The following is a 12550-nucleotide window of genomic DNA, read 5'->3' on the forward strand; positions in this document are numbered from 1 at the left end:
ACACACAAACCTGCACATTAGGGTTAGGTGCAGGGTAGAGAAGCTCACACACAGAAATGAGAGAGAGAGAGAGAGAGAGAGAGAGCCAAAAGTGTGGTATCCACAAAATGCAAGTCAACCCTTGCATGTGTGCCACATCCATATAATATAGAAGTACAAAATATATTATGTGTCCTTTCACACTTGATGTCCAAGGGGAAAAACCACATGGGAAAAAGTGCCCTTGGTTAAGCACTGTTCACACATAGCACTACCATAAGTGAGCATATGCCTACATGCAGCTCCCTGAAGAACATGCCTGGGTCTGCTCTTGAGCGAGCCAGTCGCTCCGCACCCTCTCTGTGAAACTGAGCTCTGATCTCTGTCATCTCTCTCTCGTATAGGCGTGGTGTCCGAAAGCTAGGTGTCCTCTGTCTCCTGCGGGCTCTGAGTGTCTTTGCTCTCTGGAGAGTAATTCCCTGCTGTGTAGGGGCTGGGAGGGGGGTGGATCTCTGAAAAAATGTAGTAATATGTGTCTGTCATCCCCCCCTTGGAGCTATCTGAGCCTGTAATGATGTCTCTCTATGACGCTGTATGTCTAGAATGAATCTCCCTAGTATGCGCTAGTCTGCTGCCTCAAAGATCTGGCGTAGGGAATGTGGCTCTCTGAATAAAATGGGATATCTCTCTCTGATGGCTGTATATGCTCTGCATGTGCATACATAATGCTCCTCACTCTCCACCTCTTCTCTGCACAATCTGCATACCCTCTCCTCTCGGGGGATCCGTGCTGCTCTGCCAGTCTCGATCTCCAATTGATGTGATGAGACTCTAAGCTGACCAATAGCTACTCGGGAGCCGTGTGGTAAAAAGCCCTCCATGTATCTAGGCCTCTCTATAAATCCATCATCAGTGATACTCATGAAGTGATCTCTGTAGTATAGCATCTTCGGTGGAAGAGGCTGTGTAGGTGATATCCATGTCTCTCGTGTATAGAGCTGCCTTAGGTCCTGTCTCAATACTCTGTTCCTCTCACTATGAGAGAGATGGATATGTTGTGCATCCCTGTCATACTGGAATGGTGGTAGATGATCCATGTCTAGGCCATGCTGTGAGAACCAATGTGTGACCTGTGCATACCATGATCCTCTGTCTCCTGCCTCAGCTAGCTGTCTAGATGCCTCAAAAGCTCTGTATGACAATCTGTCCTGTGGCATCTCTCTGAATCTGTCTAGCAGGCATATAGTCTGGAATATGGCCTGTACCATCATAGGAGGCGCAGCAAACTCTGCTTGGATAATGTCATGAGGTACTGACGGTTTGCTGCGTATCACGTGTGCCATCTCTAGTAAGTGGTCCCCATAATGTCCTCTATCTGGTCCAGTGTCCTCTGATGCCCGACTAGCCCCTATCTCCTCTGGACCCACAAGGTGGAGGATCTCCATGTCATCATAGTCATACACCTCACACTGTCTGCACTGTGTGTGGGCATTGAAGTCACCCGTAAGAAATACTTCCCCTAGTGTAGAATAATGCATAATCTCCTCTGACAGACAAGTGTATGGCGAGGCTCCTGTCTCCTCCTCCTGTGGCATGTTCTCTGTAATGACATAGGAGGATCCTGATGGAGGGAAGTAACATAGGGCTATGTATATAACCTTGTCCTGTGAGAGCTGTAAGCTGATCCACATGTATCTGGCCTCTGGATCCTGTGCTACCACTCTCAGTCTCCCCTGTAGCTCCTATCTGAATAGAACTGCTACTCCCCCCGACCCTCTCGAGGTACCCTGGCGTGTGGTCCTCTTGTATGCTGACTTCCACTGGAATTCCTCTACTCGTGGTAGCCCTCTCTCTGGGCTTTGATGTGTCTCTGTCAGAAGTATGATGTCTCTCCCCACCATAACATGCTCCAGTCGTCCAGGCTGCACCCATAGTGAACCATTACAGTTCCATACTGCCATGTGTATCTCTGTCAGTGGCCTGGTCTGTGTCCCATAGGCCCCAAACCGCTAATCCATGGGCCGGCCATCAATGATGACCCGACCATCTCGATAGAAGGCCTTCTTGCCTTCTCTCCTCGCGTGTAAGACTCGTGGCATGCAAGCTCTCCTATGCTCTAGCTGCATCCTCCTGAGATCATCATCCAAGAAAATAGGAGCTCCCTCTAAGCCTCGTAGTATGACCCTCTTCCTCATGAAGGTGACCCTCTCCGTCTCTCCTGCAAACTGTAGGATGAGGGCTCGCTTGCGTGTTGAGTCTTTCCCGGCTCTCCATGCTTTGGTGAAGGGGAGAGGGTCCTCTTCCCTGTAGCCTAGCTTCATGCATAGAAGCTGTCCATCTTTCTCGGGAGTGGAGTTGGGTGTCTCGGCTATACCTGTGACTCGAATGTTGAGGCGGCGGGCATGCCTCATCTTCTCCTCCTCAATGGTGGTGTGAATGATTTGATGTTCTTCCCTTTGACTCTCCTCCCTCACTTCTTTGCGGATGTTCTTCACCACCTCAACCCATCCTGACTGCTTGGCTTCGAGTTTTCCCTCCATGTCCTTTGTGATCTCCTTGGAGATCTCTTCTTTGATGGCCGTGAGAGTGTTCTCATTGATCTCGCCTTCTTCCTTCTCGGTGTTCTTGACGGCTACCGGTTCCACTTTCAATGCACTCACCTCCTCCTTGAGTGCCGTGTTCTCTTGTTCAAGGCCCGTGACCCGTGCTTTGAGGGCCATGATGCGCCGATGTAGTTTGTTCGCCACCTCATTGAGGTTGGAATCGGATGTCTTCTTATTCTCCTTGATTAGTGCCTTCATTGCCATCTCGAGGGCCTCGAGTTTCTCTTGGAGACTCGGGGCCATTCCTCGAGATTGAGGAGAGAGAGAGAGTTATGTTGTTGCCTTGGGGGCCTGAGCAAGGGTGGGTGGGGAAAGGCAGTCGAACACCCTAGCGGAGAGGGAGGCGACCCAGCATATTGCCAGCAGTGCTGGCCGTCATTGGCGAACAGAGAGGGCGGAAGCGAACAGGGAACAAGGAAGGCGGCGGTGAGCAGGGGCGGCCCAGGGAGACGGCGGCGGCAACAGTAGCGAATAGAGGAGAGGGCGGCAAACAGAGGAGAGGGCTGCCGTCCCGAGTGGTGTCGAATGAAGATAAGCAGAGAGGGCTGCTGTCCCAACGATGTGAGATGGTGAGCAGAGAGGGCTGCTGTCCCAACGATGTGATGATGATGAAGCAGAGATTGGGCTGCTGTCCCAAGGTATGATCTGCTGCAAAAGAAAATGCTGGAGCTGTCAACGATGATGATAAGCTGATATAGAGCAGGCGCTGACAACAGCAGTAGATGGTAGTATATCTATGATGTGGTGATGAAGCAATGCTATATATATATATGGGGTGGAGTGCTGGTTGGCCCAGTGCAGGGGCTATTGGGCAGCAGCTCAAGACCCAAAATCCCAAATAAAACCAAATAAACCCCTTTTTAGGGCTGGGAAAAATGCCATTTTCACACAGGCTTGTGGTCGCGGAGGCATGATTGGTATCTTGGTGGGCACCATCTTCTCTAATCATTCTCCGATCATTCTGTCCTTGGAGGATCCCTGGAGGATAGGCTTGAGCACTAGGATTCCGGACAGCTTCATACATGACCCTGAGATGTGTTGTAGGATAGAGTAGATATGGGAGAGATTGGATTTTATCTTAGGTTCTGCCGTGTGCACCTTGGATGCGGGCCTCGGCGAGATCAATAGTTTTTTGTAGGAAGCAGTACATAGTAGATTGTGGGATTCCGTGAGCAGGAGAGGAGCATTTAGAGGAGTCTTACCTCTCTCCAATGTCTCCAAAAGAGTTCCACCGATAGCTCACGGATTGAGAGTCAACTGCCGCCCGTAAAGAGATCAGATCTATAGAGGAGAGGAGGGTGGAGTATAGATACCATGCCAAAGCTTCCTTCTGGACCAGGCTGGAGATAGTCACTGGGGATTTCTTTGAGATTGCGGGCCCTCAGAGACGGAGAGATGGTCTTCGCGGGTTGCGAGGCTAGGATGAAGTTATCATTTCTGACCCCCCCATGTGAGAGCCATTGCCATCGATTTTTTCAGATTCCTCCTCAAGGGTGCCCCATTATCCTCATAGGTGGTGGATGCGTGAGAGAGGGTCTAGTGGCACATGAGAGAGGTGGTTCCCCCCACTCTCCGGACCTTCTTATTGACTCCCTTCACAACAGAGGAGGTGGCGGAGGCCTTGATGGCTCTTCCTAGAGACGAAAATGCTCGGGGGCGGACGAACTTCCAGTTTCCTTCTTTCTTTGCCATTGGGATCTCATGGAAGGTGGCCTTTGCACAACCTTCAATGAGATTATGACTACAGGCACCATGCCAGAGAGGCTCTTAGAGGGTCTGATTCACTTGATTCCTAAGGAGGGTCGTGACATTCCTCCGTGACTTGATCCATGACACTCAGATAGGTTTTGTTGAAGATCGGAGCATTCTGGACAACATCTTCACTTTCTGGGACTTTCTAGCTTCGGACAGGATGATGTACCGGATGGGGTTCCTAGTGAATTGGATCCACGGTGTTCCAGGCCCCTACTCAACCTCTCATAGTCAGGTTCTCATTCACGGAGGCCGAGGTGACAGATTCCCCCTTTCTTGCTCAGTCCGGTAGGGCTGTCCACTAGCACCATACCTCTTCCTATTTGTCGCCAAGGCCATGAGCAGTTTTCTCTCAGCTCAAGAGACGGGTCTCCAGGGATTGCGTCTCCCCATCCGTATTTAGGAGGAGCTGCTTATCCGGAGATGTGGGGAATCTCCAAAGATTGGTAGAGGCGATAGAGATCTTTTGTCGCGCATCAAGAGCACAGATCAACTGTGACAAGTCGTGTAGGCTCCCGCCCTGCCTTGGCATCCAGTTGAGGCTTTCCAGTGGATCGCGAGGGGCTCCCCTGTCCGCTATCTTGGATGCCAGGTGGGCATTGATATCTCCCAGAGGTAGCAACTCACCCTTCTTCTTGTGAGCATTCAAAAGAAGCTTTTGTAATGGAGTTTAGCGAGGCTTTCCTTAGCCAACCGAGTAGTGGCCGGTGAACTAGGTCCTTCTTGCCACCATGTGGTACATTTCCTCTTGCTGGGCCTTCTCCCGAGCCTGCATTGGTCAGTTACAATGGTTGATCTGCAACTTCTTGTGGGCCGGTAGTGATGGGAGCCCTGCCCGGGCCAAGGTGGCCTGGAGAGTGATCATTCAGCCGCTGCGACACAGAGGGGATCTAGGCATCATCGACCCCGCCATTCAGAGCCATGCCTTGTTGGGTAAATTGATTGGACTCCCCCCAGGTGGTGAGCCTTGGAAGGACTTCCTCTTGGCCAAGATTTCAGACCGTACTTCGAGCCCTGGGGGCCCTTGGCCGCAGAGCACAAGATGGATCTTCACAGAGATGTGGGCCTGCGGCTTTAGCCCATCTTTTGAGGATAGATTTACCGCCAGCCTACTTCAAGCTTGGGATCACCTCAGGTCGGCCCTCCAGCAGTCAATTCCAGTGGTCAGCTAAGAGGAAGGAGACTTTGGGTACCCTATTCTTTGCATACACCGCACGGCTAGGCTGTAGGATCCGGATGCTTGAGGTTGAGAGCACCCCAGCAGTAACAGTACACTAGCAGTCACTGGGCCTCTCACAACGGTTTCTCTTAGATTTTTGGAAGAGGCTCTAGGACAGTTTTTGGCCTCGAAAGATTACCCTCTTTCTTTGGGTGCTGGCACACGGGAGTTTGGTGGTTGGCACATAGTTGGCCATCTCGCTTGTCTGAGGTGCGGCCACCCTCGGGAGTCTCAACAACGACATTGTCTTTTGGATTGCCCAAAGGCTTAGCAGGTTTGGCAACGGATTCTCTGCATTTTCATGATGGATAGGACCTAAACCCGTATCATTTCATGGGCCACTGTCGCGTGGGCCACAAAGGCTGAGGTTGTCATGGCTTATGAGGAGCAAGGTTGGGGGCTAGCCCTTCAATTCTCTCACCTTCGCATATCAGCAATACTAATCCTAGCCCCTTCTATGATCATTGGACTCCGAGTTCGTGCCAGAGATGGGAGATTTGTAGCAGCATTGCAGCTTGGCACTTTGGAGAGCTTGATGCAGCAAAGCCATCGAAGGCACCCACAATCCGCTTGCGGAGTCCATCAAGAGCATTTGGCTTGACATCATTCATACCCTCCGTGGCTAGTGGGGAAAGCTGCAGGGTGGCTTAGACCGCATGCGGAAGCGGAAGGAAGCCTTCTTGAGGCTATGACAGCCTAGCCCTTTTCTTACAGATAGAGGTGGTGATCCCACTTGGCACTACAGACCACCTGTGTAGTTATTCCTTCCCCCTCCCCCTGTATGAGGTAGCCATCCTAGGCATAAAGAAGAATTTGCTATTTGTCTCGTCTTTTGCTACTAAAAGAGGCTATGTTGTCCACTTTGAGGCTAACAGGTGCTCGGTGAGAGATAGAGAGAGGGCTATGGAATAGTCACTTTTGGGACTTTGTACTAGGGCTTCTATCAATTAGATTCATTTGAGAAGAGAGTACATGATGTATGTATGGTTTCTACCACCACTTCTACCATGCAAGAGGCAGAGTTATGGCCTACCAGATTTGGGCATGTAAATTATGGCAGTCTGATGCTTTTACAGAGGCATAAAATGATACAAGATATGCCAAATGTTGAGCTACCTCCTAGACATATATGTGAGGGATGTATTCTTGGTAAAGTGCATCGTAATGCTTTCCCAAAAGATGGTTTAGTAAGGGTTGTCAAGAAATTACAGCTCGTACCTATACCCTCTTAAAGAAAAATCTGAGGTGTTTATGTGTTTTTAGCAGTATGTTGCAAGGGCTGAAAATGAGGCAGGTTGCAAAGTGCAGACCCTCTGTACAGATCAAAGGGGGGGGGGGGGGGGGTTATATATGTCAGATGCGTTTAAAGCATACTTGGTTGAAAAAGTCATCAAGCATCAATGCACTATGCCATAGACACCACAACATAATGGTGTTGGAGAAAGAAAGATCAGGTCTTTAATGGAGATGTCTAGATGTATGGTCAAAGGCAAGGGCCTCAAAAGTTTCGGATGGAGGCAATCATGTGTGCCACACATGTTTTGAATAGATGCCCTATGAAAGCTTTGAAGATCATCACTCCATTTGAAGCTTGGTATGACAGAAAGGCTGATTACCTCAAGACGTTTGGATGCCTTGCATATCCACATGTGCCTCCGCAACTGTGAGGCAAATTGGATGACAAGGTAGTAAATTGCATATTTGTGGGCTATAGCAGTGGCAACAAGGGATACCGTGTCTACAGTCAACCACTCAGAGGATCTTTGAGAGTAGAGATGTTGTATTTGCTGAAAATTCAGCACAACCATTGGCAGACTTCTGAAATGACTCACATGATATGTTTGAGGGACTACTCCCATTGGGTATAGATGTCAGACATGATTAGCCACTAGAAATGGCCAATGGACAACATGTAGGTGCTGAAAATCAGCCCATTGCAGATCATGACATTGAAGAAGCAGTTCATGAAGAGCAGGCAGCTTTGGAAGAGGTTGGAACAGTGCCTCGTTGGCTGGTCCGTACATTGCAAGAGAGTAAACTCTTAGCTTCTTTGCAGAGTAGAACAAGGGAAGGTTCTAGACATGCTCGAGAACATGCAGATGTGGCCTGCATGAGTAGTCTTTATGATATAGATGAGCCAGATTCTTATGGAGGATGAGCACTCGCAAGAAGCCATGCAACAGGAGATCCATGCTATTCAGAAGAATAACACTCGGGATTTAGTGGATTTGCCTCTTGGCAAGAAGGCAATTGGTACAAAATGAGTCTATAAAGTCCAGAGAAAGCTTGATGGTACCATTGACAAGTACAAGGCTAGACTTGTTGCCATAGGCTATGCCCAACAGAAGGGCATAGATTATGATGAGACTTTTGCACCTACTTCTCGCATGTCACTATGAGATGTGTTGTTGCTTTGGCTGCCCACCATGGATGGAAGGTGCACCAGTTGGATATCAAGACAGCCTTTCTCAACGAGGACTTGCAAAAAGAGGTTTATGTGACTCAGCCCATTGGTTTTGTAGTGCTTGGCCAAGAAAGTAAGGTGTGTAAGCTTTGCAAAGCACTTAATGGTTTCAAACAAGCTCCCACCAAAGCTTGGTATGAGAAGATTCATTCCTATTTGGTCAGTTAGGGCTTCAGACATAGTACAACTGAGAGCATGCTCTAGTTCAAGAGGATCATGGGATTTTCATTGTATTCATACTATATGTTGATGACATGTTGTTGACTAGGAATAATGATGATGCAATTTCAGCTTTCAAAGCTGAATTGGGAACATCATTTGAATTGTTGGATTTGGGTCTATTGCACTATTATTTGGGCATCCAGTTTGTGTAGACAAATAAGGACATCTTTATGCTTTAGTCCAAGTACATTCAGAAATTGTTGCATAAATTTGGGTTTTAGGATTGCAAGCCTATTTCTACTTCAGTAGAACCAGGAGTTAGGGTAAGCATGTATGATGCTGGTGAGCCCTTCGACATGAGTTTGTATAGTCAGGCTGTTGGGTGTCTTATCTACTTGTGCAACACAAGACCATATATTGTATCCCAGGTCAACAAATTTATGCTTAGTCTAGGTTGTAAGCATTGGCAAGCAGTGAACCGTATCTTTCGCTATCTTCAGGGCACTCTGGATCTTGGATTGTTTTATGCTGAAGGGGCAGTTTGCAGTTACATGCTTGCAATGATTCAGACTGAGCTGGAGATTACGATACTCGGCAATCTATGAGTGGTTTTTTTTTTCCCTTGGCAACTCATGCATATCATAGTCTAGGTTGTAAGCATTGGCAAGCAGTGAAGCGTATCTTTCGCTATCTTCAGGGCACCCTGGATCTTGGATTGTTTTATGTCGAAGGGGTAGCTTGCAGTTATATGCTTACAGTGATTCAGACTGAGCTGGAGATTACGATACTCGGCAATCTACCAATGGAATTTTTTTTTCCTCGGCAACTCATGCATATCTTGGTTGAGAAAGAAACAACGTGTTGCCACTTCTACCTATGAAGTTGAGTACAAGACAACTTTCACTACTACGGTAGACTGTATACGGTTGAGGCGGTTATTAGCAGATCTTCGTGACTGTTAGTAAACACGCACCACCATACTCACGAAGAGTCATAGTGCTATGGCCGTGACATGGAATCCAGTCTTCCATGCTCGTACAAAGCACATAGAGATACACTATCACTTTGTTAGAGAGAGGCTTCATGCAGGGGAGATCACTTTGACCTACTGCTCTACACAAGATAACATGCAGACTTGTTCACAAAGGCTTTACCACAAGAGAAGTTTGAAGCTTTCCGCATTTTTAGGCTTGCTCTCCTACAAAGAGTGATATGCATCCTTGTACAGGTTCACATTACCACTACATGGGAGATTCGAAAGCATTTTATGCTACGTAGTGCCACATGGGAACAGGGGCTTATCAGGGGAAATTTTTATCCCTTATGGGTGTTTTTCCCTTGGACATCTGGGGGGAAAGGACACCCACTTATGGTTTAGGGTTTGTTGTACTTTCACTTATCATTATGATGTGAGTCGTGACTATAGATGCATAGTATTGCTACACGTCTTGTTGCTCCATTGCTGCCTCTACGTACTCCTTGTGTGAGTGAGGTTGTTGTGTAGTATGCGGAAGCTTCGGAGAAGGATCAGTACTTCAAAACTCAGAAATCAGCACTCTTTTCGCGACGGAAATTAACGCACAAACTGTGCAGAAAATAGAGAGAGAAGGGGGAGATGGAGAGGACACAGTATTGGGTCCCAATTACCCTCTGTAGGGCCCCCACCACGGATGGTGTATTTGCTTTATTAGAATGATGTAAATCTGAAAACAAATACAGAAAACTTGCCCTTTTCTTGGCTGGAAAATCCTGCCCTTGACCTGAATCCTTCACCCCTTTGCGTTAGCAAGCCCTTGGCTGTCTTGGCCCCTTGGTTTGCTTGAGCACTTGGTGAAAAATGAGATGAAAGATGGGATTGTGGACCTCTTCTATTTATACTACCCTTCAGGGGCAGTCGGCCAGCATAAGGGCAGGCGGCCAGCATCAGATATGTCCCACGAGTGGATATTTAGCATTTAATGCTGAAAAATCCCATTAAATGCTGGAAAATTTCCCATAAATCCTGCGCATCACTTCCTGGCTGGCTGGTCATCAGGCGCGTGCTTCTGAAGGGCTGGGCACACCGTTTGTCCACAATCCCAGGGCTGGGCAGCCTGTATGGGCTGCCCCATACTTGCCCTACAGCCCTATGAAGGCTGTAACCTCCTGAAAATAGCCTTATTCTAGCCTTAGGACTGTACTACAACCCTTCCATGGCTGGTGGGTCCAGCCTGGGCCTTCCTGGCCCACATGGGGATGGTTTCACGCCATTCCCATGCCCACACTTAGCTCCGGGGTAGCCCTATGGGCTGGCCCCTTGTCCTAAACATAATCTACTCAGTGATTTGGCATTCGGTACCATACCAGATACACAGAACCACTGACATCATTCTAGAGGGAGACTCACAGCGCGGACTGGCACTGTTTCATGTACAGGACAGTGCACATCTGACCTTGGACTCATGTGCAGGACAATGCACACCTGACCTCGGACAACTGAGATGGATCCCTGGCTGACTCGTCCCGGACTGGGCTCACATGGGACCAGTTCACCATCCCAGGTCCTGCACCTTCTGTACAGAAATGTCTACGTGGCATCCAAGTGCAGGATGCACGTGACATGTTGCTTGTAGGTTTCCATTGCCCTCATTTCCAACATCAAATATGAAAGTGCTAACTCATGCCATCTCATTGACAATAGCTTTAAATGTAACATCATGTGCAATAGCCCTAGCCTTGATCGAGTTTGCCTACAATAGTGCTAAGCATTTGGCTAGCTACTAGTTACAGTTTGTTTATGCTGATGTAGGGTTACCAACCTAGATCTTCGGTAACTATATCGAGACATTAGAAAAGACGATTAGGATTGATGCGGCTAGAGATATCTTAGTAGATATGCAGGGGATGCTAGTCTGTGCATGGGAATCCATCAAAACTGAGTTTGCCTGCACCCTTCCATGTTCTAATCTTGTGTTTAGCTTGTGTATTAGGTGATCTTTCGGGAGGAGTCTTACATTCACCCACATCTGTCATCACCAAACGTTGGTGACTACATAATATCACTTAAACTTGCCATGTTGTCTGGTCTTCTAAAGTCCAAGGCTGCATTGGCAAAGCCTTGTGCAATTGCTCTCCCCATACAAACACGTTTCTCTTCAATCTCACCCAAGTTCGTCTTTTGCCATTGTTGTTTTTGTGGTTGTGGTTATTGGTTTTTGGCTATTTCACCCTAGGGCTCTTTAAGACCATACAATTCCGGGAGCTTGTTTATGGTGGCCTTCCAAAATGTTCTTCCATTATCTGATCTTGTTCAAGCTTTCTTCAACAATCCTTTAACCTCCTGCTATTATCAAGAAGTAAGCTCACACTTTTTGGGAAAAGAAAAGTTTTGGAGATAACCTAAACTATGCATTGGTTCATATGAATTTCTCGACACCAAATGCTCTTTATTCTCATCCTCTTTATGGTACTCTAAAGCTATAGCTTGCTAATCACAAGATCTAAGCCTTATGTAACAACTAGTTATGAATGTGTGAATTTTGCAATGAGGGTCCTACATGAGGTATACTTGCTCCCCTTCCTTTAAGGAAGCTATGCTGGAGCATGCTTTAAGAGTGGCTAAGAACGTCACCCGATTAGGCTCCATGCACTCCTGTTGCATTCGCTTGAAGAGGTATAGAGCCTCTTGACAATGCCCATTGTGGACACATCCTGTAATTAGTGCATTCCACGAGACAACATCTCGATCAGACAACTTGTCAAACACCTGGTGTGCCTCCTGAAGCCTTTCACACTTGGAGTACATGTCAATAAGAGTGCATTTTGATGTGACCTGAATTTTCACAATCAGAGCCTCCATGTGTATTCAATGAATGTTGGGCTTCGTGTTGGCTCCTCTGTTCTATATTGAAATGTTTCTAGTGCAAGGAGGTTCACTTACGTTCTTATCAGGCCTTTACAGTAATTCTAATGCTTTTTGATGTGATCTGAGTTTTCACAATCAGAGCCTCCATGTGTATTCAATGAATGTTGGTCTTCGTCAGTCAGCTCCTGGGTTCAATATTGAAATGTTTCTAGTGCAAGGAGGTTCACTTACATTCTTATCAGGCCTTTAGTTGCCTTCTTGAACTTTATCTTGCGGGATGCATTGGTGATATGAATGTGCAGGTGACATAATGGGCTTAATCTTTGGAAAACAATGCAAGGGTCATGGATTGTCGAAGATTGAGAAGAAAATGGTAAATGCAATGAAAGAAAGGGGAGCTTCTGGGAAGAGCTCCCTAAAATCTTTCAACAGCATAATCATGAAGTTTCCAACGATAGACAAGACTTTTGAGGATGTTAGGGATTCCTTTACAACATTTGGTAAGTGCCTTAAGATATGTGCTGATA

At 47.4% G+C, this 12550-nt stretch overlaps 1 protein-coding gene across 4 annotated transcripts in view; it reads left to right on the forward strand.

The window, feature by feature from the left end:
- Nucleotides 1-12550, forward strand: part of LOC147612830 (putative calcium-binding protein CML21) — a 97661-nt gene that overhangs the window by 16717 nt on the left and 68394 nt on the right. For all 4 annotated transcript variants that reach the window (XM_086783469.1, XM_086783470.1, XM_086783471.1 and 1 more), the window contains exon 2: nucleotides 12326-12523. In XM_086783469.1, the coding sequence (XP_086639595.1) occupies nucleotides 12334-12523 (190 nt within the window). In that variant the 5' untranslated portion in view covers nucleotides 12326-12333. The remainder of the gene's footprint in view (nucleotides 1-12325; nucleotides 12524-12550) is intronic.

This window comes from Cibotium barometz, chromosome 45, assembly GCF_041138505.1.
Source record: "Cibotium barometz isolate CiBa-2024 chromosome 45, ASM4113850v1, whole genome shotgun sequence".
NCBI classification, from domain to species: Eukaryota; Viridiplantae; Streptophyta; class Polypodiopsida; order Cyatheales; family Cibotiaceae; genus Cibotium; species Cibotium barometz.